Source organism: Chaetodon trifascialis, chromosome 1 (genome assembly GCF_039877785.1).
Source record: "Chaetodon trifascialis isolate fChaTrf1 chromosome 1, fChaTrf1.hap1, whole genome shotgun sequence".
In the NCBI taxonomy this organism is placed as follows: Eukaryota; Metazoa; Chordata; class Actinopteri; order Chaetodontiformes; family Chaetodontidae; genus Chaetodon; species Chaetodon trifascialis.
In genome coordinates this window covers 18,614,821-18,641,230 of record NC_092056.1, presented here as the reverse complement: position 1 = coordinate 18,641,230, position 26,410 = coordinate 18,614,821, and the positions used below count along the sequence as shown (strand labels likewise).

The 26,410-nt window shown below is 43.0% G+C and overlaps 1 protein-coding gene across 1 annotated transcript; it reads left to right on the top strand.

Annotated features, from left to right (window-relative positions):
- The first annotated feature begins 434 nt into the window (after positions 1 to 434).
- cenpf (centromere protein F) lies at positions 435 to 17,747 on the top strand. Its single transcript, XM_070969326.1, has 38 exons — positions 435 to 488; positions 1,327 to 1,502; positions 1,659 to 1,784; positions 2,125 to 2,195; positions 2,396 to 2,535; positions 2,790 to 2,881; positions 2,997 to 3,270; positions 3,432 to 3,634; positions 3,759 to 3,884; positions 3,973 to 4,101; positions 4,594 to 4,716; positions 4,987 to 5,122; positions 5,228 to 5,357; positions 5,465 to 5,744; positions 6,084 to 6,290; positions 6,747 to 6,955; positions 7,249 to 7,378; positions 7,481 to 7,759; positions 7,872 to 8,459; positions 8,590 to 8,763; positions 8,935 to 9,827; positions 9,920 to 10,131; positions 10,213 to 10,345; positions 10,443 to 10,578; positions 10,673 to 10,781; positions 11,062 to 11,315; positions 11,400 to 11,508; positions 11,601 to 11,806; positions 11,979 to 12,197; positions 12,366 to 12,509; positions 12,638 to 12,827; positions 12,915 to 13,012; positions 13,146 to 13,187; positions 13,392 to 14,459; positions 14,712 to 14,841; positions 15,215 to 15,901; positions 16,009 to 16,130; positions 16,920 to 17,747. The coding sequence occupies exons 2-38, from the start codon at positions 1,341 to 1,343 to the stop codon at positions 17,091 to 17,093; spliced, it is 8,505 nt and encodes a 2,834-aa protein (XP_070825427.1). The 5' UTR covers positions 435 to 488; positions 1,327 to 1,340; the 3' UTR covers positions 17,094 to 17,747.
- The last annotated feature ends 8,663 nt before the right edge of the window (positions 17,748 to 26,410 follow it).

The window sequence follows — 26,410 nt, the reverse complement described above, 5'->3', positions numbered from 1 at the left end:
TTGACATTTATAATTACAGTAAGAACATGCATTGTTTAGTTAATTGCATATAGTATAACAAAACAGGGTCCAAGAGAGATAACCCTTTTCCTCAATCTGCTGTGCAATTCTTGAATATCTTTAAGGTAAGGATCTTAAATAGCTTGGTTCCGATGTGGAATGCAGTCTCATACATGGCTCACGAGCTTGTGGTCTTACCCTAAAGTTTGTTTAACTCTGAAAACAATGAAAACTTTAAATTAATATCTGACTGGTGGACATTCTGACATCCTTTTGAGAGTAGTTACAAAGTCACACCACAGGAGGCACTGTTGAGACCGGAAAGGACTCTAACCAACTGGGTGCGTCGGATGACTGACGTCATACGAAGGAGCCAATGGGCGTGGAGCTGAGTGAACAGTTGTTTCCTCTCGTGGAATTTGAATTTTCTAACGAGAACATCCCTAATAGTGTGTGTGTGTGCGAGATTAAGAGGGATCGCGCCCAAAGTAAGTGGAGCTATTTTAAATTTAACTGTTACAGCGATTGTATTTAGCCTTACGTTATGGATGCGTGTCATTTGACAACATGTTTTATAATTTCCAGCCGTTGATTGGTTGATTTTGCTTAAAATCAAAATTAACGTTTGCTCAAACCATGTTCAACACAGCTAGGTTAACGCTAAGAGCAACAGAAACTGTAATGTTATGCTGCTACCGTAACGTTTACGTCCCACTCAAAATAAACATTAATATATCCGATGCATGTATGTGTAGCTACCGTTGGTTCTCTAAATAACACCGAAACCCACGCGCTAACATCACTTAATTATACGTTAGCTACGATTAACGATAACTGTAACGTTAACGCAGCTAGCTAATAGTAGCTAACGCTTTGACAGTGCCCCCCACTTTAGTTAAAACGCGAAGGTGTAACTCATTAATTAAAGTAACATTAGCTAATCTCAATGTTTAACGCTTCGTTTACGTTACTACTTTAACGTTATCATTACATTAACGTCAGGCCAAGTAAGCAAGCATTGGTGGCATTTTAGTTTTTGTGTTGTGTTTGTGTCAGTAACTAATTAGCAAACGCCGACTTGTTTTTAATAATACGTCAGTCTAGTAATACATCAATAATACATCATTCAATGTGGCATTATAACAGCTGTAAGAAATCGAGGGTAAAAAATGGTTAATTTTTCCTTATGTGTAGTTTAGTTTGCATCACATTACAATACATAAGAGTGAACGTTACAGAAATTAGTTACCCAAACGTCATTTGCTGGTCATTAAGTTTGCAGATCAGGATTGTTTTTGCCCTTCAAGTCAGTTGATGTTTATTTAGTCAGGTTTTAAACCATGAGCTGGGCGGTGGAGGAGTGGAAGGATGGACTTCCAGGGAAAGCCCTGCAGAAGATCCAGGAGATGGAAGGCCAGCTGGACAAACTGAAGAAGGAGAGGACCCAGAAACAGTTTCAGCTGGACTCATTAGAAGCTGCCCTGCAAAAGCAGAAACAGAAGGTCAGTGTTCAAGAGGAACTGATGAATGGATTGAAAACTGAATAAGTCGAGATAAATAAAACTGTATTGAATCCCTTGTGGAAATTCTGCCAGATCATACATAAAATTAAACTATAGAATCACACATATGAATTTTGCTTGTTTCTCTTTCCTCAGGCGGACAGTGAACGTACTGAGACCTCTGCTTTGAAAAGAGAGAACCAGTCTTTAGTAGAGTCGTGTGACTCTCTGGAGAAAGCCCGTCAAAAGGTCACCCATGACCTCGGAGTCAAAGAGCAGCAGGTCGGTTCCTGATGTGAGAATGTGCTAGGAATTGCTATTTAATTTGACACTCATTCAGTGCCGTGGAACAAAGTTATTAGTTTACTGATAATTAACTGCTGATTTTCATATTTCACAGATGCATTTGAATGTACGTTTAAATCAACAAACAATGTATTTTTAAAAGCAAATGTGTGAAAACAGGATTTTACATCTATGGCCTATGGCCTAAAAACCATCACCAGTACACAATTAACCATTCATGGCAAAAAAAAAAAGGAAAATTCAGCCCAGTTTATGGGAATTAAATGTAATTTTTGGGCTTTCAGTGATCTTGACTAGATCCTTTTCCTAAACCCAGGTGAGCTACCTGGAGGGTCAGCTTAACTCCTGCAGGAAGACTATAGAGCGACTGGAGCAAGAGCTAAAGAAGTGAGTTCAGTGTCTGTTGATATGCACTTTTATGTAAGTATTTAAGGTGGATTTACAAATGCAGCTGCTGTGACTTGGTGTGTAATCAAATAATGAGTAAGTCATGCAGAACATGAATAGGTATAAACCATTTGACCTGCTGGAAAGCACTGAAATCCTGACTTCTGAATGGCAGCTTTGTTGTCTTTCCATCTGCTCAGGTACAAAAATGAACTGGATCGTTCTCAGCCTGCTGGCTCTTCCTCATTATCCTCCTCCTCGTCCTCTGAGCTTCAGCCCTACACAACTCCACAGAAAAGTTTCTCTACCCCAGCTCCTGTCCTGGCCTACAGACAGCATGGTATTTCAGTTTGTGTTAATCCTCTGGGTCTCATGTTGAACATGTTTTAGAAATTCATGTCGTTGTTTATTTATTTATTTATTTATTTATTTATTTATTTATTTATTACATCACTTGTTGATTTCCACTTACAGTATATTCTTACCTGTCAGGCTGGTATCATTGCAGATGTTAGTGATATTTATATGTGTGTCAAAGATATGTCTCTGGGTGACTCTGGATGAGTTTGTCAGTTTATCCTGGTATTTCTGTAGATAATAAACTAGAGGAGCTTCAGGAGAAATACAGCCAGGAGGTAGAAGAAAGAAAAAGGCTGGAGACTGAACTCAAAGTCCTGCAGGTCAAAGTGAGTACATTATATTCTATGGTAAAGTAATAAATTCATATATAAATTAATTATGTTTATTAGGTTGGTTTGTTTCTTTGTAGCAGGTGATGTCAACTTTTCTCTTCTCTTTTAGCTATTGAATCAATCCTCAGTCACTGGAAGACACAAAGACATCGCTGCCCGCCAGGCAGGATCTTCCATATTCCCATGGCAGCAGCAAGATCAGACCCACAGCCGCCAGTCTCAGGATGTAATGGAAACGCCTCTGAAGAGGCGGGGGGCATCCCTGTGGGACGCCCACGAAGAGACGCCTATTAAACCCAGCCAGCGGATGAGCTCTTCCCTAGCAATGCAGAGTCCCATTGGATCCTCCCAACAGATGGAGCAGCTCAAGACCATCAACCAAGGTGGACTTTGAAATTTGTCTCAGAATTAATATACATATGGTTTTTGGTGTCTTTTCTGTTAAATACTAAGGGGCCTTTTATTTTGTGCAGCCACTACCTTTGAAAAATGTCTTTGTTTTGGTCCAGTAACAGGTCTTTAATTTTTACTGTTTCTTAATCAGAGCTGCGTGGCCGTGTGTCAGAGTTGGAGAGGAATCTCTCCACTCATGAGAAGGAAATTCGTAGCCAGGCCTCCAAGCTGCAGGAACTGCAAACCCAACTGAACCAGGCCCGCAAAGAGCTGACTGAGCGGGACAGAGACCTGGCCAAGACCAGACACGAGCTGAGTCAGGCCACAGACAGACACCAACAGGTTGAGGCCAAGGTAGAGACTTTATCACTGTAGGATTTATTGTTTTTGTTCTATTTCTGCGTTCATTTATACTGTAATAGTAAAGGTGGGTAAAAACAGCAGAGCGCATGACAGTGTTTCTGCTTATTATTCTTAGTGTTCATCAGTGGAGCAGAAGCTGAAACAAGTCACAGAGGAGATGAGCTGTCAGAGGCACAACGCTGAGAGCTGCAGACGAGCCCTGGAGCAGAAACTCAAGGACCAAGAGAGAGACAGTCAAAAGGTAAAACTACCCACGGTCGTGATATCAATAGACCTTTATAATATTTTAGGTTTTATCCAACATTTTGTCCCTGTTATATTTTGTATAGGAGCTAGCCCAGCTGCAGAGTTCCCACCAAGCTCTGGAACAGCAGCTGAACCAGACCAGAACCAAGCTAACACAAGAGGTCCAACAGTCCAAAAAGGACTACAGTGTACTGCAGGCTGACATGGAGAAGGTAACATCTCTGTTCTGCTCTGCCCTTCCTTAATCTTCTCTGATTCAGTCTTTCCTCATAGTCATCAACTTCAGAAGAACATACGCCTCTAGTTCGTTCTTCGTCATTATGTAGATGTATTGTTGACTACCTTAATGGTGATGTTACTGTCAGCATTAGGGCTTTGTACCAACTCTGATGCCATTAAGGCTTGTTCCACTCCTGTCTTTTACTCTACTTTGAAGAGCCTGACTAATGCAGTAACAGCTGTTTCAGTTTGCATGCAATTATGCCAGACGAGAATGCCTGAAACACAGCCTTTTATTTTGCAGATCATATTTGATAAAAGATGATGAAATGAAGAAACAAATGAATAAATCCAGCTGTTTGCACCAACTTTTGTCCATTGAAGTGTTCAGGGACCTTGAATGTGATGTCCAAGGGCAGATTTTCTGCCCTTATTTATACTTCTCCCTTTCTTCTTAACTCTTTTCTCCTCTTGCTCCTTTCCAGATGTCCTTCCAGAGGAGTCAGGTGCAGAAGGAGTTGGAGGAGCAGAAACAGAAACTGCTCAGGTCAGAGCAGAGCCTCCAGGCCAGCCAGACCAAAGAGCAGGACCTCCGCAAGAAAATGGAGGTGAGGCGCTTTTAGTAGATTGTCCTCTAACTGTAATTGTCAATTGACAACTTACTAGCAAGTGTGCTGGTATATCTTTTATCTTGCCAAGTTGTATTTAATTGGTTGCAGTCTGCATCTGCACCACTAAATCCTACATACTGCACCTTTCATAGCCACAAAGTGTCACAACACTGACACCCTTTTTTTCTTATGTTCTCTATGTTTCCCCCATCCCTGTAATCATCTCTTTCCACCACTCATGTTCTCTCCACACTTTCCTCCCTCCAGGAGCTGCAGAGAGAGAAGAACAGTACAACTGTTCAGTTGGACCAGAGCAACAGGCGTCTGAGTCAGCTGGAGGCAGAGAAGAAGAGCACAGACCAGAGCCTCAAACGCAGCCAGGGATTACTAGATGACCTCAAAGGTAAATTAGTAGGAGGAATGACAATGGCAGATGGTAGCAGCTGTTTTAGAGAATGATCCGAAGGTATCTCAGTTCTTAACTTGTTTGTCTTTTTTTTATCTTCAGCAAAGTCAGAAGGGCAGGTGGAGGAGCTGAAGAGACTTCAGTCTAAACTGGAGCAGCAGACTCAGGCTTCAGCCCGGGACCTGGAGAACATGAAGAAGACACTTTCTGATGCAGAGACCAAAAACGACAGGTAAACACATTTTTACTGTAAAAGAAGTTCAATCACACTGTGTGAAAGAGTATACTATATCTGTAACTTGCTCTCCAATCATTCTAAATATTTTTATTACACTGTAGATCTCAGAGTGAACTGCAGAAACAGAGGCAAGAGACAGAAAGGTTAACCAATAGGCTGACAGTCCTGGAGAAGGAAAGCCAAGAGCTGACATCCAGTCTCACTGCGAGTCAGAGCGAGTGTAAGGAGCTGAAACAAGAACATCAGGCTCTGCTGGAGTGGAAGAAAGAAAAGGAGACGCTGATCAATGAAACTGAGGCTGTGCAAAAAGACCTCACTGACAAAATTGTCAACTTGGAGAACAGTCTCACCTCGCTGAATGAGGCTGCTGATGAACTTAAGGTGAGGTGCTGTGGTTCCCAAAGTATTCACTTCACATTATTGATTAGGAAAGATATAAAACACAGTTAATCCAAATTGATAAGCCTGCATACAAATAGTTTGATCATATTTAGAATACAGACACATATTTTGAACATTTAGCTGTACACCCCACAATCTGTTCAATTTTGGGTTGGCTTTGAATTAACAAATTATCAATTTAGAAGTTTGAAAGAGTGTTGTATCACAGCAAATCATTGAAAAAATGATTACAGTAATTGGTCTCTTAAGTGTAAGTGGCATCAGTTATCTTTAAGTTGTTATCTCTCAGCTTTAATACGTTTCTACTCACTGTTGTAGAAGCAGCTCATGAGTGCAGAGGGAGACAAGGCCAGCCTGTCTGCTCGCATCGATTCGTTGAAAGGAGAACTCCTCATCAAGAGCACAGAGCTGGAGGAGAGGGAGCATCAGCACAAGCAGCTGCAGTCTGAGTTCTCAGAGGCTGGACAGAAACATGCCAAAGACCTGGAGAACATTGCTGTGCAAGTGGCTCAGCTTGAAGCACAGGTGATTAACTGGATTGTTGTTCATTTTCTGCATTAAACTGTGCAGTCCCAAGGTACAAGATGATCCCCAAGAGATCCTGCAAGGTTCATAAGCAAGCACAATGAGTTACTTTGAGCTTGCTAAATAATAATTCTTGACAAAAGTTTTACACAGCTCCATTGAAAATGGATTACTCCATTGTGTAAGGTTCTATCACATATGGCCGATAACCCCATTAAACATTTAAAAAAATGATTATATTTTAAAATGTTGAATGTGTTTTGTGATGGAGTCATGTAGCTGACTAACATCCTCTCTGCATCTTTGAATTCTACCTTTATTCAGATTTCAGTCTTGGCAGCAGGATACCCAATAACATTTTCAAACTTAAGTGCCCCTAAAGCAATATAACCAATAGCCACCGACGGACCGTATTCCCAGTTTGGCCTAATACTTACTCTTTAATAATGTGAACAGGTCAAAGATCTGGAGCTGCAGTTGCAAAAGGAGTCTACTCGAGCAGAGCAGGCTGAGAGGACCAACGCAGAGCTGCAGAATGAGCACCAGGCAGCCTGCGACCTGGCTCGCTCCAAAGACCAGCTGGTAGAGTTGGGCCGAGCGGAGATCATCCACGTCAGAGAGTGCCTCGCTCAGGCCACTGCACAGCAGGAGGAGCAAAGTGCCAGGTGACAACTTTGTGTTGTTGTTTAGTTCAGAATTTTGTATGAACTCCACTACAATACATCCTCCCTTTAGAAACTTTAGAAAGTCCAGTTTTTGTTGAGACTGTGTCTGAGAGGTGCTGCCTCTACTCAGTGCAACTTAAAATTGCAGGTTTAAGAAGTTAATGCAAACAAGAAAATACTTGGCGATGTCTTAGTTCCATATGGTTTAAGTACAATATGAGTGTCCCCAAACAATAAGCGTAGCTTGCTTTTCACATGCATGTCTTCTGTGTTTGGTGTCTAAACTCTACCAGGTTGGCAGAGGAGAAGGCTGCCCTGCTGAAGCACTGTGAGGAGAGGGTTTCAGCAAAGGTTGAAGAGACTGAGCAGCTCAAGCTGCAGTTGGAGGAGGCTCAGCAAGACCTGCTGCTCACCAAAAACAAGGTCTGTTTTTAAAGCAGATTAAAGATTACATTTTCTTTTTTAGTTGTTTAGTAGTCTTTTACACTTTCTGTCATGTCTTTTGGAATTGATGCAACTTTTCAGGTCAGTTCCATGGAGCAGTTCCTGAAGGTCCAGGAGCAAGTGGGAGCTGAGCTGCAGAAACAAATTAAAACCCTGTCAGACAATGAAGAGGGATACAAAAAGATGAATGAGAAAAAATCAGAAGAGCTCACACAGTTAGAGGAGGAGCTGAAGGATCTGCAGAGCACAACGGTAGAGACGGAGAAGCAGCTCAGAGAGGCCGAAGCTCAGATTTTGTCTCTGGAGAAACAACAGGCCGAGCTGGAGAATGCAGCTGAAAAGGCAAAGAAAGAGGCTGAGGTATATTATCATATGCTATATATTGTACTTTTTAAAGAAATATTTAGTACTTTCATATACATATTGCATAGTACATATTTCCCCATATGTACAAAATCTGTCTTTTATTAAGACTCTCCAACAGACTCAGACTGAGAAGATCAGCAGCTTTCTGGAGCAGATATCTTCCTTAGAAGAAGAGCTAACTTCAAGCAAAGATGCTGCAGAGAAGCTTCCCATGCTGAAGAATGAGCTGGACATGATCAACCAGTCCCATGCTGACCTTAAGAAGTGTCTCATGGCTCTTGAGAGGAATCACTCCTCCACTATTGAAATCAAGTCCAACTTGGAGAACACCCTGACCGAGAAAACCAATCTGATCTTTACTTTGGAGAGAGAAGTCAAAGAGCTCACAGAGAAGATGAGCAAAGAGTTAGAGAGTCGTGCTTTGGAGATTGAAAATGTCCATAACAAAGAGAAGCGCCTTAAAGAGCAACTTGAATCTGCAAAGCTGTCAGTAACTGCTGCTAAAGCAGAATCCAGTTCGCGACGGGAGGAGATCAAGACGATGAAGACGACTCTGTCGGCTGCTTCGCGCGGCTTAGAGGAGAGAGACAACACGATAAAGAGTCTGAAAGAGAGGCTAAATAAAGCAGAGGCAGAGCAGGCCAAAACATCAGATCTCCTAAAGGAGAAGATGGTCGCCATGAACAAAATCAAGGTTGGTTACTCATGTATGCTCGGTCATGTTTTGGGCAGTGGGCAGTGAGCAACAATGGTAGCTCAGAAGAAGTTACCTTCAAATACTCATTTTACTGATTGGCTGTATTCCTTTAATTTTTCACGATAAGGTGCAGCTAGAGATGCTGCAAATGGACCTGGAGGACAACGAGACGGTCATGAGCTCTTTTGACAGTCAGGTGGAGGAACTGAAGGGAACCATAGAGTCACTGGAGGCTCAGCTAGTGCAGAACCAGACTCAGATGTCTGACATGGAGGCCAGGCTGGAGGACAGCAAAGCCCAGGTAGAGCCGCTATCTTACACATATACATACACATCATGTGCTACGGTGCTGGACTTAATGTCAAAACATGTCTTGTGACTGTCTGATTTATTTAATTGTCTAAAATTTAAATTGCTCCATGGGGAAGAAAACATCCCTAACTGGATCAAATGTAATATCTAACATTTTCAGGTCTCCGTCTTGGAAACCCGCTTAGAGGAGGTCCAGTCTCAGAACTCCGTGCTGGAGACACAGTATGTCACAGCTAGGGAGGAGCTGATGGACAGGAGCTGTGAAATAACTCGTCTGGAAGAGGATGCTGCCAAACGAAGCCAGCTAGAGGAGCATGCTGCTACTTTAGAGTCTGAACTCAGTCAGAGCGCAGAGGAAAATGCCAAGTTAGAGACAACGCTCAGGCTGATAATTGAAGACAAAGACAATCATCTTAACCAATTACTACAGGAGAGAAACAACCTTGACACTACTTTGAAACAGTTAACAGATGACAAAGAGCAAGTAGAAACTGAAATCAATCGAGTAAATGCAGAGAAGGAACAGCTAAAAGCCAGTTTAGACAAGCTGGCTGAGGAGAACGAGCAACTGCAGAGCAACGTTCAGCAGTTAACTGAAGAACAGCAGAGGGTTGATCAAATGATTGTAGAGAAACAGGAAGCTGAAACCACCCTCAGACAGGTCATTGAGGAGAGGGCCCAACTGGATATAACTCTCAATCTGATAAACCTTGACAAAATCCAACTCGAGGCTAAACTAAGCGAGCTAACCTCAGAGAAAAATAACTCCGTCACCAACTTGAATCGAGTTGTTGAGGAAAAGCTTCAGCTGGAAGGTCGCTGCAATCAGCTGACTGAAGAGAACATCAAACTACAGTCTAGTGTCACTCAAGGGACTGAGGAGAAACTGCTGTTGCAAGAAAGGATAGAGAGGCGTGAAGGTGAGGTGGCTTCACTTCAAGAGGAGAATGAGTGCATCCAGCGCTCCCTCCTGGCCTCAGAGCAGGAGCTCCTGAGGCTGAAGGAGCAGCTCCAGACGAGAGACAAGAGGACTGAGGAGGAGAACAGAGAGAGGTATGGTCCATCTTTCTGTTCACCTCAAAGGAACTTAAATGTTTTGTTGACAATTTTTGTACCATCAACATGACTTTCATGTTATCTTACAGGAGCCAGCAGTTTGAGGCGGAGCAGGCAGCGCTGCATCAGAAGCTGGCAGGCTTACAGAAAGAACTGGCTGTGTTGAAGCAGCAGTACGATTCACTGCTGGAGCAGGTGGGCCAGCAACACAGCCTCATACAGCAGCTCTCAGAAGTGCAGGGAAGCCAGAACCCAGGACACGAAATCAACTCAATGGAGTCTGACGAGACAGAAACTGGTGGTGAGTGTAAAGTTTTTCATGAGACACTGCTGTTACTTTGATTTGAATACACTGATATTTAATTATCTGTGATGTCCTCAGCTGAAGCAGCAGGACAGACAGACCTAGAGCCGGCGCTTGATACAGACACCGAGTCCCTTCCAGTAAACGAACCGCAGAGCCATGTGGTGTCTGAACTGGATGGACTTTCCCACCAGTCTGACGAGGCTTTCAGGTACAAAAATACACAATTAATATGCTTTAGTGTGTGCTGCCTTACCTCTGTGTTTCATTAAGAGATAAATACATTTGATCTCCCTCAACCCTTGTAGTGAGACAGAGCTGGTCACTGAGCAGGAGATGATCCAGGAGCAACTGGAGGAGGAGAGGGAGGTGTGCCTGGCTGATGTAGAGGAGATGAGGGGCAACGAAGAGCCGCAGCGCCATCAAGAGCAGACCTTCGACCAGGTAGACAACAGTTATTACAATGTGTATTTGTCCTTAAGTCATGATGCTGTCATGGGTTTAATATGACACCAGAGTATTTTCTCTGGTCTCACAGGTCCCTGAACACAGTGGTCCCAGTGATGTCCTTGAAAATAAATCTGAAATCCACGAGCTTTCTCCACCATCTCCCTCCCTTGCTGAGACCAGACAGTTAGAATCCTCTGGTGAGTAATTAAATGCTGCTAATGACAGTTTCACACTGAGCTCCCACTTGAGACTCAGATTTCAACATTTTCTGTAAAGAATACTTTAATAATTTACTTTTGTTAATTGTAACATTTTGTTTTTTATTTTAATTAAAGATTAAAGCTACAAGCTGTTGCTTAGGCCAATATAAGTGTTCTACCCTGTTATAGATTTTGGGGACTGATGTGTTCTGATTCATGCTCTGAATTATTATTCTGAGTCTGAATGATGTTTAAAATAACTGTCCATCAGCAACAGAGTCATCCCACACACACGATGGCTTCGACCACTACAAGGAAGTGATTGCGAAACAAGAAAATGAACTCCAGACCCTGCGCGCAGACTTTGACCAGCTGATGTCTGACCTCACACTGAGAATGGAGTTGACCTCCGAACTGGAAGTTCAAGTTCAAAGCTTGGAGAGGAAAGTTCATGCAGCAGAGGACGAGGCACATGGTGCAGCACATAAACTGAACATCGCTTTGGAGGAGAAGAAAGGCATTGCTGACCAGGTAGGGGGAAAATGCAGAATGCTAAATACTGCCTAAATAGTCAATGCCATTTTTGTACTACTAATACTGTCTGATCATTTTTAGATGGCTCAGCTGTCGGAGGAGAGGGACACTTTAACTCTGCAGCTGCAGACATCTAAATGCCAGCTGGCTGATGTTATGGAGATGTTGGAAGGACTAGAGATGACCAAAGGTAAATAGCAAGCCGCAGCATGTTTTATGAAGGAATGTACAGGCTCTATGTTGTATGTGGATAGTGAGTCGATATTTCCCTTGGTTCCGTAGGTGGATGGGATGAGAAACTTCTTCAGCAGGAGAGCGAGCTGAAGAGGGTTCGCTCTGAGAAAGCCAACCTGGAGCAGCACATCCTGGGCATGGAGTCTGAGCTGGAGACCTTGCAGGAGGAGAAGACGAAACTGAAGGTTGAGATAGAGAGCCAGAGAAGGACAGGCTCAGGCATGGAGGTGCAGATAGAAACACTTATGACAGAGGTGAGCAGTCTGTCAAAAGCCTGTGAGCTTAATGTGCATGTGTCAGGAAAAGCAACACCTAGAGTCAAGCTTTTCAGTTTTTCTTTGTGCAAAACTGACAACGCAGCAAGACGTAACTGAACATGAAGCTGACAGTGTGGCACAGTTATTCGAAATCCCACTGTTTCTACAGACAGCCCAGCTGAGATCTGAACTCGTGTCCTGCACTGAGGAGCGAGATGACCTGAGCCAGTCTTTGGGCCTATGGCGAGAGAAAGTTCACAATCTAGAGAAGACTAACTGTGACACCAGAAACCTAATTTCCATCCTGGAGGATGACATCAGAGCAGGGAGGAGGGAGTATGAAGCCCTGCAAAGCAGCTTGGAGAAACTGAAGACTGAGAGGCAGCAGGTTTGTACATGAGCTGTTCACAGCCCTTTGTGTCAAAGCAAATGCTTGATACCCATCAAGAGAGGCTTTTATTTAGCGGTAACTTACATTGATGGTGTAAAGAAATGAACACAAGTCTGTCACCTTGTTTTCTTTGCTACTCATCTGTTCTCTTTTTCTCCACTGAAGCTGCTGGAGCAGATTAAGGCGCTGGAGCAGGCACTATCCCAACAGAGTGGAGAGAGAGAGGAGCTTATCGGGCAGCTCGACAAGATCACTGAAGACCACACCTCGGCCAATCAGAACACTGAGTCCATGGTCGGCAAGATACAAGTGAGGGGGGATATAAGTAACTGTGGCAGTTTCCTCGGAGGACTGTTTTCATAGTGAGTGCTCTTTGTCATGTTAGGTGAAAAGAATTGAACAACTTTTGTGTTTTCCCTCCTGTTTTTTTCCTCAAGGCTTTGGAGGGAGAAGTGAGCCGTCTCTCACAGTCTCTAGAGGCCTCTCTGCTGGAAAAAGGTGAGATTGCCTCTCGCCTGAACTCCACTCAAGGTGAGGTCCAGCAGATGAAGACTGGCATTGAAAAGCTCCAGGTCCGCATCGAGTCGGACGAGAGGAAGAAAAAGAAGATGGGAGAGCTGCTCAAAGGTGACTCCTAACATCCTTTGAAATTATGTAAGATTTTGCGCTTTATGAGTTGAGTGTTTGCCTAAATACGACTCTGCACCTCTTTAGCTGCCCAGAGAAAGTCTGACTCACTACAAGATCGCATTGATGCTCTGGAGCGAGAGCAGGAAGAGGTAGAGCAAAGTCTGGAGGAAGCTGTGATGCAGGTATTCAGTTGTAAATGTCGAAAAAATAACCAGATATGTTTTACCATTGCAATTTGTTTTCCTGGATGCAGTTCACAGGTTAGGTTTGGTAAAATGTCAACATTTGCTCACTGTGTTTCGTTCTCTTCTGCAGGCTGAAACAGCCAAAGCTGAGCTGGAGGAGGAAAGGACTAAGGTGCCTATTAATCTTTGCTGTGCATCTGTGATGTATTCGCTTTATGTTCTGCTCGTGAAACTTTACATGAAGCAATATATTAATCAGTTTTCTCTTCTCCTTTTCTTCCTTTCTCTCATGCACTTCCTTTCCTCTTTATCCTGATTTTCTCCTTTCACAAACTCTATGCCGCTGTCCATCTTCAACCCTCCTCCTAACCCTTAGGTGGAGGAAGAGAAGAGAGAGCTCAGTAACAAACTATCACAGCTGTCTGCCACACTGGACAGTCTGAGATCTGAGAAACAACGCATGGAGAGGGAGCTGGAAACAAAAAATAGAGAGATAGAGGAACTGAAGGCTGCAAAGGAGGAGCTGGAGAGAGGGCTGGAGAAGGCAGAGGTGGATAGAAGAGAGGAGGAGGAAAGACAGAGAAACAGGGTAGAGGAGCTGGAGAAAGGAATGAGAGAGGAGGCCGAGAAGCAAACGAGACAAGTGGATGACCTCCAGGCGCAGCTGCAAGCCTCCCGCCAGAGAGAGATCTCCCTCGAACAAAAGAGTGCAGAAACTGAGTGGGACAAAGAGAGGATGCAGTCTCTGCTGGTAGAGATGGAGAAAGAGAAAACATGTCTGCAGTCTTCTCTGGAAGAACGGCAGATGGAAGGAGAGATGCTCCGCTCTCAGGGAGAGGAGTGGGAGAAGGAGAGAAAGAACCTGAGGACCAGCATTGAGGCTTTGGAGGAGGAAATGAAAGAGCTTAAAAGACTCCTAAAAGTTAAAGAGGAAGAGAGGGAGAAAGAACAGAAAGAAGGAGAGGGGCGGCTGGCCGAGGAGAGAGAGAACCTGCACTCGACCCTGCTTTCAGTGGAACAAGAGAGAGATAATCTGCTCTGCACTCTTGCATCTGTAGAAGGAGAGAGAGACAGACTGGAACAGGAGAGGGCAGTGTTGGCTGATGAGAAAGGGAAGCTTGAGTGTAACCTCTCCTCGACAGAAAAGGAGAAACACGACCTGCAACAAACTCTCTTTTCATCAAAGCAAGAGAAGGAAAGAACAGAGGAGGAGAAACAGAAGTTAGAGGCTGAAAAAGAAGAATTGCTGACTTCCCTTTCTTTGGTTGAAGTAGAGAAAAATAACTTGTCTTCAGCTCTTTCTTCACTGGAACAAGAGAAGCAAAGAGCAGAAGAGGAGAAAGACAAACTCGCACAAGAACAAGAGAGACTTCAGTGTACAGTGGCCTCTATGGAGAAAGAGCTGGAAACATGCAAACTGTCTGTCGCAAAGCTCAATGAGCAGGTACATGCACTTTCAATCCTGTAAAAAGCTTCACTTTGCCAGAATCAGTCTCTACAGTGGGTGCACTGCACTGGTGTTATCCTTTAAGCTGGAGTTGTGTGCCCAAATTACCAACCACTGAGCACATTTCAAAAGAAGATTAGCGAAGTTTGAAATGACCTGATATGTGAGGCAGATATAAGTGAATGATATCTACTTTTATTTCATTTCTGCATGGCTCAATTGTCCCACTTAATGTTCCACCCATTTCAGGTGTCAGAGCTCACATCTCACACGGCTCGTCTGTCTAAAGAGAGAGACTCTGCTCTGAGCAAGATGAGTCTGTGGATGAAGACCTGCAAACAGCTGGAGCAGGAGAAGCAAGTGATGTTGAACAGCTCAGGTGTGAACGATTTTATATTTAAGTGATTCCCCCACACGTACCATGTCTATCCATCTGTCCCCCCACCACCCACTCCTGGTCTGTGGTGCAAAAAAGGGCATACACCAAAATGACTTGAAAAATAGAAAGCATCATAAATTCAACATTTGTTACAAAGTTGACACACGCAGAGCAAAGACTCATCAGAAAGAAGTTCAGGTTTGGCCATTATAAATAATCATGATGGTTAACTCTCAGAGGGAAAACACCATATTAATATATTTCCAGCATTATTCCTGGAATATTTTAGGATGACAGACCCACATTAAACAAACACAGATATTAAATCTGTATAAAGTGCAGCTGAATCATTTTGTCAACGTTCTTGTTACAGGTGAAGGAAAGAGCGAGGAGGTACAGTCTGAGGAGAACCAGCTGAAGATGGAGGCAGAGGAGAGAAAGAAGGAAGTGGAAGACCTGAAGACTGCCCTGCAGCAGAAGAGGACAGAGGCAGAAGAAAACACTAAAGAGGTGGAAGGACTTAAGGCTGCCCTCGATGAAAGGAAGAAGGAACTGGAAGAGAGAAATGGAGAGCTGGAGGGGATGAAGAGCGAGTTGGAGGAACTCAACAAACTTCTCGAGGAGAAAAGCGGGGAGGCAGATGAGAGCATGGAGAAATACTGCAGCCTGATGATTCAGGTCCACAAATTGGAAGAGACCAACGATGCACTGACAACACGGCTGGAGCAGCTCACTGCTAGCCTACGTGCTAACGAAGCTAACGTCCACTCCAGCAGCACTGACATCCCTCACCGCCGACGCTCAGCCAGGAAGTCTGCCTCCAGACATCAGAGAGACAAACTGGATGACATTGAGAATGTGGCTCTTTCAACGCCTCAGAGGTCTCCTCAGGGGTCAGGGAAACGGGGTCACCGTGACCTCTGTGATAAAGACGACGCCCAGGAGGCCCTGCACAACCTGACGAAGAAGATCAAAGCCAGTGCAGTGACTACACCCAGAGCAAGACCTGAGCAGGAAGACGAGTTCAGACCGGAGGGACTTCCTGAGCTGGTGCAGAGAGGTACGTGGCGAATACTGTGTGACTCTAAACCCTCCAGCTTTTTGCTCTTAGATTGCTACAAACCTCCATGAGCTTGAGACATGGAGTAATTACTTGTGCTCTCACAGGGTTTGCTGATATTCCTCTGGGGGAGGCCAGTCCATTCATCATGAGGAGAACCACAGTGAAGCGCTGCAGTCCTCGGCTCGCTGGAAGACACACTGTTCCCACGTCTGCACCTGACGGCAAGGTGAGCAGCTACACGCTCCTCCCCTCTCCCTAACGCCCACCTACACAAAATGAACATACACTCAAAGGCCACTTTATTAGGTACACTCACATGTCAACAAATGGCGAGCTCTTCAGAACAGCGATTCATGCTGCTGCACTGTACAATACGCTCATTACACAGTATAAAGCAGAGTGCTGTGAAGAATGGGGTCTGACTCCAGGCAGGGAAGGAGAACAAAGATGAATGGATGGCAGCTAGTGTCTCTGCAACAGTGGTGTGTCTGGAAAATTATCTTTTCATTTACATACTGGCTCAAAATGTCCATGCAGTGTCACCGCAAAGGCAGTGATATAGTATCTTTGAGCTCGTCTGTTGGCATCTAAAGGAAATTCTGGAGGCAGCTAACCAGAGTTGAAGAGTTCATGATTTCCGCCAACTTTCTAGGTCAGTGTGTCTGTATTGGTTTAAGTTGCCGCTGGGCCCCTAATGTGTCTACAGGACACACTGACCCCTCCCACCTTTTAGTCAGTCCAGGTTGGCGTCTGGTCGCGTCAGGTCAGCTGAAGTGAACCAGCGCTGATTTAAAGGATGTAGAGGTTTCAGGTCAGAGAAGTCAAGAGGAAGGAATGTCTCACAGTCACCTGTTTGAGTCACTCTGACACTCAAGTGTTGCTGTTTGTGAAAAATGAACTTGATTTCTTTCATTCCCACATGTCCCACTTCTTTCCACTACTTTGCTGTGTTTTTCCTCTTTTGCTCATCCTCTCTTCATCTTGTCATCTGTCTTATCTCACTCTTCCTCCTCAGGTTTTACCCCTCCAGAGTCCCTCCGCAGACACCTCCAACAGGAAGTGTCTCTCCCCGAGTGGAGAAGAGAAACCTGCGTGTCATTCACTCAGTTTACTGAAGACGCCAGAGCAGAGAGAGAAACAAGTTTTAAAAGAAGAAACGCGACAAGGAGACAACTGTCATGTTCAGTAGATCGATGTACACATTCACACACATCCTTGCGGTTTATTTGTAGAAATATTCACATGCACACTCACTGATAGAGAAAATATTAACACTCCGACGGATTTAACTGTCAAGTCACATTTTTATTAAGAGCAGCATCCATCCTAATAACATTTAACACTTAAGATGCACCTTTTCTTTCTTTCATTTTGGGAATGGGGGGGGCTCTGTGTATGTGTGTGTGTGCATGCACATGTGTGTGCATGTGTCTATGTCTCTTTGGTCTGTCTCCTCTTCTTTCTCTGGTGGTAGCCTAAAGAGGAATACAAGAAATCATTATGATCAGGCAGGTAAAAAGGAGTGGCTAAGTGCTGATTTTCCTCATCGCACTGCTTTTCATTATGCTCCGCTTTAAGTGATTTTTGATGAAACTCTGCATCTTTGAAATGTTGGATATGGATTTTTCCCAGGTTTTTTTGATGGAAGTGAAACCATCATTACTTTGCGATGCCTCTGTTTGTCCCTCTGTCTTCGTCTCTTCACTTTGTAACAGTTTCATTGTGTCTTTTCCACTGACTCACTGGATGTACTTTATCTTGTACTATTCTTGGTGTCTTGAACTTTGTACATAGCAGACTAAATGTACGGTAGTATGCTTCATCATCTTTTCGTCCTCCTAACACATCACCTGATTGCTAATGGCAGCTAAGATTTTGTAGATTTTCTGCTCTGTTTCATATTTTGTAGATATTTTTGTAGTTGAAGTCAGGAAAACAAACTAGCTAAGTTTTGTTTTTACTTTTTTTATTTCTTGCTGGTCTTTGCAACAAATGCTGAAAGCAGGTCTATATTTGATTGGTTGATTTGGTTTTCATTTAGGTGTAGATCAATGTTATTGCTCATTGTAAATAGTTATGATGCCCAATAGTTCAAATTGCCCTTTTTTACTAAATCTTTTTTAACTGCTTCATAACTAGTGTGGTCTCTCTGTCACGTACACTGTTCTGCCTTTGAAACTGTTTTTCGATGATAACCTTTGTACAGTCATTTCAGTGTAAGCGCAGAACGTGTGCAGCTGTACACTCTGCAGCCACAGGGTGGAGAAGCTGAGCCACATGGAGAGAAGCTGTCCAATGTGTGTGCAGGGCTGAGCGCCGTCGTCTGTTAGAGCAGGATATACACTGCATACAAACCTGTTTGCTCCACTGATAAGTGATGATTCTCATTTGACTTTCCTTGAGATAAGCTGAGAATGGGAACATTTTATTCATGAAGCATGACTGGTTCCACATTTGTTAGCTGAGGATAAAGTGACAAAAATAACACTCCTTTTCCAGAGTATTCACTTTGATGTGAGCCGTGTTACTTGATGTCCACTGTTCCTTCACACTGACAGGTATTGTGCTGTAAACTGACAATTTAATTAATTGCAAACTGATTATGACGGTGTTTTCATTGCTGGACCACCTTTGCTTACTTCATGCTGTTTGGGACATCACACCTCAGTGAGCTCCTTCCAGTCCACTTGGTTAAAGCACATTAAATCACCAAAAGGTGGTGGTGGAGAAACAACAGCAGCTCTGCCTTTTCAGTCATGCAGCTCTTGTTTCAGACACCAAATTTCAAAGCAAACCTAATTAGGATTTGCTCATAAAGGACACAAAGAGGCATTGCGTAATTTGTGGGAAACAAACTAATTTCCTCACGATGGAGTTTGGTAATCACATGGTGATTCTGTTTGGCTTAATTAGGCTGTCTGTAGCATTAAAGTGATCAGTGACAGGCTGCTGTGAGGATTTCTGCATCAGCCACTGAACAACTTTGCAACTTAAGAGGCACAGATCTGTAATGTAAGTGCAAATGCTACATTTCAATTGCAAAAACGTACACATACAGATCAAAATCACACGTCATCTCGTTCTTGTCCTTTTTCTAATACTCTGCTGTTTACTCTGCACAGAGCAGCTGGGATGTTGGGCGATGTCTGCTCTTTACCTTTTAATTGAACACAGCAAATTACACATCAGCATCCCACAACTTATCATTACGTGTCCTTCATGCTGAGTGTGACAGTATAAACACATGGGAGAACCATGGCTGACGTGACATGTCAGAAGCGATTAGTGGGATTTCTGTGGGCGAGCCTTCACAACGTGTCTGAGGAGCACTGCCTTGGATCAATAGTATTGATCTTCTCTTCTGGCGTATAGATGTAGGAATTTTACGTAATGATGTGTGCCGACCTTTTGACCTCTTTCTATTAAGGACAAATTAAGACAGAACACAGTAGATGTCAATCAGCTTCTTGGTGGAGCATCAAGGGTCAGACAGGTGCTCATTCACCCTCATGTTCTCGTCTCTCTGCCGGGCAGTGGGTGAGGGGGCAGCAGGGCGTGCTGGGTTATGGGAATGGCAAGCAGACGACACAGTCACACACCTCAGAGCGGATACAGTCCTGCTCTGATCTCTCTGGCTGGAGCTGTTAGCGGAAGCTGCAGTGCCAGAACTAACTGTGGAAGAGGACACGGGAAATGAGGAGATGGGTCCACTGAGCTATGTTATCACTGGCACTCAGACTGGAGGGTGCGTGTTTGTGTATGCATGTGTGTGTGTGTCTGTCGTTAAAACGGACGGACTGACTGACTGTCAATCCCCCTGCTGTATGCATGATTTGTCCCATTCTTCACCGGGCAACACTATGTAAGCATCAGTTCTCAGGGCCAGAGGAGAGTCACTGACAGGAAGTGTCGACCAGTTTGTATGAACAGGACGGAGGGGAAAGAGACGGCGCGAGGAGTCGAACCGATGGTGGTGCATTTGACTTACTTTATAAGCTACATTACATAATCTGTTAAAATATGACAGATGGTGCTTTTTTTAACTGGGAGCAATGCATCACCACTTTCCAATCAACCTTTATAAAAGGCATAAAAAAGCAATTATCCATCAGTAAGAAATCTGGGTTGCCAGGTTCGAAAAACCAGTTTAGCTGTTTTCATCAGGTAGGCAGGGAGACAACTGGATCAAGAGCACAGCATTTTATATTACTCCTGACATCCTGCTTTCATTCTTATCATCATTTGACTTGGCACAGGTGTGTCTCTCAAACCATTAAATATTGCATCTCCATGAAGCTGAAGGACTTATGAGAGACATGAACACTGGTTTTTATTACCTGGTATGTCTCAAGTTCCAAAATTGTCCACAGTGCAGCTTGACTTTACCTTTTGTTTGACCCTCCACGCCTGGTAAACTCAGGCTTCCTGTTAAAAATGTGTGGTCCCCAACTGGGATAACCATTTTCTCAGACTTGACAAATCTCCTCCAGAGTTCTAGTAAACTTCATACAACTAATGCAGAAACATGGCGGATTCTATAAAGAGGCAACGAAAACACATTGATTCTTATTTTCAGGTGATTATTGTGACGGCCTGCCCCTCTGCCTGCTGATTGGCTGTTTCTCTTCCTGGTTGGCAGTGGTGGGCAGGTCGTTAGCCCAACTGGCCTCACCTGTGAGCAGAGTACAAAGGGTTTGCAAACCCTGCACTCTCTCTCTTTTGCTGCTTCCAGGCTGGTAACCTGGTCTCAGGCTCCCACCTGCCAGGTGGGACCAGGGTATGTTTTCCTCCTGCATGCAACACTTGCACTCAGCCCATTTCATGCACCTACACTCATTGCATACATGGCTGATTTACATTTATCCACACGCATACCTTTTTGGTTTAGTTTGACCTAATTTCAATTTTCATGGTTTACAAGTTAATTTACATTTCTATGGTTTACTAATAAATGACATTTTTATTTGTTACATCATGTGTGGACTCCCTTTTTTGCCACTAACTGGCCCGGTTTGTGACAAAATGTGACATTATACACTAATGAAAACATAAGTATGAATATTATATTCTATTTCTGCCAATAAATCCCCATAAATCCTACACACTGGAACTTTTAAGTGAGCATGAGACCGGCTGGCATGCTTACAGGCACATGGACACCTGGCATCTGTGGCAGGTTAAATGAAGCACATGTCCTGTTGAAGGTGTGTCTGTGTGGCTACAGTAGGGCCGACCTGCCAATATGTATGAGTGTCTGAGGGAGGAAGGCCGGAAACCACTGGAGAGAGGAGATGAGGAAGGATGTCAGACTGAACATGAATTGATAAATGGCTACACTGAAGAATAATTCCTACAAAAGCATCTTTTTAGAGTAAAAACCTGCCTGATCACATGACTTCACACAGACGCTTCTGTATGCTTGGCTTTCACAGCCTCCCTGCACTCACCACCTCCTCTTATATGGAGATACAGTGTTCAATTACACACACACACAGAAGGAGCTATTCTTAATAACCAGTGTCCCCAGGCTTTTTACAGCACACGGCACCTTTCTAGCAAAGAATCGAAGAACTAAAAATAAAATCAACATAAAAGCCGGACGCTTCAGCCCATCTGACCTCTGGACTTCCAGTGTTTTGAAACATTAACTTCCCTCGGGGAAATAACTTTCAAAGACTCTGTTGACCAACGATACAGAGAGGTTGACACTATATCAGCTCTCTACTCCGTGAAGCTCTGTGTGAGCTTTCTATACACACATTTAGATTGCATTGGTTTTGTCTTTTGAGACTTTAAGATTGCCAAATTACTGTAGAATTGCACTGACCTCACTGTCCACAATTTTAGAGAGAAAGTAATGTTGTAAAGATTAAAACTGCCCATGTTTACTGTGACCTCTGATACTGAGCACGTGGCTCAGTGACCCAACCTCCCAAAAGCCCACATTAAAGACCAGTGGAAGGGCAAAGTACTCCATTCAGCAGGAGTCGTATGAATGGAGAGGATGCAAAGGCTTTCACATGTATTCTAGACTATATGTGTGTAGATATACAGTTTTATGTGAGGTTATACTGTATTTTGGATGATTTCTTGCAGTAAACTCCTGAAGTCTCTGCTGCTCCGCTGCCTGCTGGTTGTAAGTATATATTTCCATAAGAGTAGTATTGATCTTCTCATCTAACGCTCCTGAAGAAAGCAAAATAACCTATTTCCCAGAGGAAACTACCCTGTAAGAAACATAAAAATACTTTGCTTTGAATAATCGTTTGTGTCATAGGTGTCAGATTCTGCACACATATCATTCTGCACAATGATGGTAAATGTGAAATAGCAAAAAGAACAACACACTTCGACATGGATGGGGGGCTTTACAGTAAGTTATTACATTGATCTTTACCAGCAACCAATTTACCCTTGTGGAAGTGATTTTAGTGAAACCGTAACCAGTCCTGTGGTTCACACATTACTCCTGGTTCTCTCAGCTTTGACTGGCTTGATGGGCTCCTACAATGGAGAAAATATCATGGTGAAATGAGCCAGTGTACTGTATCTGTCTGACTGTGTGCTGTTGATTCTGGTCTGTAGGCTACTTCCTGCTTTGATAACTTTCCCTCACGCATCATAAGACCTGCTGCCACTGGCCAGTCACACTCATCAGACCACTCTATCCTCCAGGAAGTTTAAACACGAATAATTACTCAGGGGTTCACCGGCTGTGAACTGTGTGAAAGACGACAAGATACTGATTAATGTGCGTCCAAGTCCAGTTATGTCTGGCAGTATTAGGAATGAGTTGGTTATTACATGTCTGGGAGAAACTTTAAAACTGAAAACCTCTGTAAACCTGATGAAATGTTACGGAATATTTCTCTCTAACTTTAAATATCTGTCACTATATCAGGAAGTTCAAAAAAACCTCATCAGTTATTATTTGTTAAGAATTTAAAGCTGCTTCATCAGGATTGTGTGGGCGTGGTTTGATCAGATTGTCAACTATCATGAGATTTTACTTCAAATGTTGCGAAAACCTTTTTTCCTGCTGAGCCCCATAACCTCACAGCAGTTAGACGAGCGCAGAGGAAAACCTAAATGCATCTTCCAGGTGAAATTCTGCCAGAGTTGTATGTGTTCATGTCGAACCTCATCACCCCCAGCGAGAAGTTGAGGATTCTTTTGCCATGAAGTTAGTGAGTTAGCTGGAGGATTAGTTAGATGCAGGATTTTTTTTTTTTTTTTTTTTTTTTTTTTATACTTCCAGAGGTGTAACTACTCACTGCTGCAGTGATGTAGACATGTACTCCATGATGTGTCAGTACACCATGACCTCACTGTTGGGGCGTGGTTACAGGTGTAACCTCATCCAGCACTAATAATAGATTTGGATTTGGATTGGAAACTTTAACCAGACAGGACAGAGCTGTGAAACGCTGCTGTTCAGCCTGGTGTTACTGTAACTTACTCAACTTAACCCAGTCAGAAAATCCAGCATTTACAGACCGAGTGAACTCTCTTCTAATCACAGTTGTACATGCTGCAGTGTTTGAGTGAAATAGAGACCTGCTGACGTATAATATAATCCAGCTATTAAGTTTAAAATTTGTTTAGGATCTATCTGCGTTTGTTTGGGATATTCTGTGAGGACAGCGGCAGTTATTCTATAACTGAACGACTGATCACAGGACATATGTTCTGGATACACAGCAAAGGTTGAGCACTTTGAATAACACAGCAAACAGAGAAATAATTGAAATCTGGTATATTTTCAAGTCATATATTATACAAAAATCTTTGTTACATTGTTGTTTAGATAAGCTCTACAGACATTATTATTACAATGTGTTCTCCCAGACTCACGCTAGTGTAGAAACACTCTACAAACATACAGCTTAGAAAAATACATGACCGTCGTTGTAAAAAGCATGGACAAATCTTTCGCATTAGCAGAAAATGACTTGGAGTTAGTTTCATTTTAGCACAGCTAAATCAGACCACTGTGTAAGAATGCATTATGTTTGCTTACAAACTGAATAACACAGAGAAGGCAAAAACAGACCAAGCAGCAATGACACAGCGTGCTGCCGCTACTGCTTCCATTCAGTGTTAGTACTGAACCATACAGAGCACTAAAAGTCAAACATCTATATACCAACTTTCTATTAGTTCAATTAGGATGTCCAGTGGGCTTCTTAAAGACAGAATCAAAGCAGAATCAAAAAAAATCATTTCTCACAGATAAAAGTCAATTAGGACTGAAAAAGATCAAGTAATTGGGTTAGGGTTAGAATTGTCCTGGACTCTGATTTTTGCCTGCTGGTCTCAGTTTATCATTGGCACGAAACTACAAGCTGCACCACAGATGTGCTCTACTCTTCTTCGTCACATCATTCATTAGCTTGTTGTCAGCCTAAACTAGACATCAGATATAATTTGGTGTCACACTCCTTGTTTGTGGGTAGTAAATTCTCATGCTTGGATTGTTAGAGAGAAAGTTTTGTGTGTTAAACCGCGTAGTTGTCATTAATGCCACATAACAAAATCAAAGCCTTCTGGTTGGATGGACTGGTTAGCTGCAGAAGCTAAAGCATGTTGTTCCGGTCAAAGGCTGTTAAATCAAAGTGCATTTTCAACGGCAGGCATACACACGTGGAAGAAAACCCTCATTATGTGTGTGTGTGTGTGTCTGTGTGTGAAAGCTGGGCATTAAAACTGAATTTATGATTGTAGGTTAACACTGAAACTTTGATGACCTGTCAATGTGCGAGTCTGTTAATCCTCCCATCAAACCTTCATATCTCAAAAATGTAAACGTTTTCTCACACTCTTATCCTTCAGCTCATGCATGTCCACACTGAAGTGATAAAACCAGAGAGTCAATGTTCTCCTGGACATTAGAGGTATGACAGCTGACAATGACAGACAGAGATCAGATACACTTGCTTGTAGTTTAAAGAAATGTTTTTAGACACTAAGGCAGCACCACTCACAAATGCAGTTCACTGTGAATTATAGCAGCTTTGGGTTGGTCAGAACAAAGTAAACTGAAACATTTGATGGAGTAACAGTAACAAAATTTATCACAGGCCTATAGGGTGCTCATTAATGATTAAAATGTTCACAGAAATCAAAATTTCAATGGCTCAAAGGGACACTGCATCATTCATGTGACCACCACAGATCATTTTTTGCTTCCAGTCACTAAAACAGCTCAATCTATCAAACTTGCAACAGTCTACAGTGAACAATTGATTTGGCTTTATTGGGCTGGATATGAAACAACTCATGTTGCTCAGCTGTAGTAAAGAAAATTGGGACCGATGCAAAATAAATATGAATAACAGGTTCAATCAGTTGTCCACCTCACAGTGTTGTTGTGCTTGGCCTTGGCTTGGCAAAGTAAAGAGTTTAAGGCACAGCAACGGTTTCACAAATCTCCTTATAATTTCCTTTAAAAATACATCCAGAATGAGAGAGACACACTTTGGCCACTTTGAACCGCATCCATCTTCTACCTCCTCTCTAAAACAAAGAGGAAACCGTAGAGGTCAAATTTTGAATTATTAGCTCTGACACACCCTCCAGTTTAAAGGAAACAGAGACATAAGTCTTCAGTTACCCAAAAGCACGTTTGAAGGGTGGGAAGGAAGTTACAGTTAAAATGACTCATGAAAAGAGGAAATAATAAAAAAGGTAACCGGAAATTTACAGAACTCATAAGAATTTTTAGAAACCCATCTGTGACAGGCAGTAGATAACAAGTTCAATGTCCTAGCCACTAATCGCGATAATCTAAGCTAGTCTTGAAACCAGCACAGTGAAACCAGCAAGAAAGCTTTAGATTCTAAAATGTTTGGCTCTCATGAGTTCTCAACTTCTCCCAGTTGAGAAATGAGCTCAGTCTAGAGATTCTCTGTGCTCAGAGTTTCCGGCTTGATCAACATCAAAGACATCCATTTTTGTAGTTCAATATATCACACTGCTCCATCCCATCTGTGGTTCATATCCCACTTTCCCACAACCTCAACATCTCTACATTCTGCAGTCATATAGCACAAAATCTGCCTCTCCCCATCAGAGTCCACCATCTTTGTAGTTCAGACATCATCCTCTGAAGTAATCTGATATCATTACATCCCACCATAGAAGTAACATCTTCATTTATGGTGAACAGTCTGCTGTGATTGTCAGTGTCATTCTGCATTCAGGTAGCAAACTTCCCTCTTAAAAACAGAGTGTTAAAGCCACATAACACATAACTGTGCTGGCCACAGTTTGATCTGTCTCCATGTTTTGTCTTTGCCTCTAAACTGTCAACTGGCCAAAACAACAACCCAAGAAACAAAATTGCTCATAAGTTGTAAGCTGTGCATCAAAAATGTATCCGAAATTGTTGAAATATAAAATATTGGCGTGTTTCAAACACAGACAGGCCTCATGGACATTCTTCACACTTTAACTTCTTGATCCCAAATCATCATCAATGGGCAACTTTGCCTTATTCTGAGATCT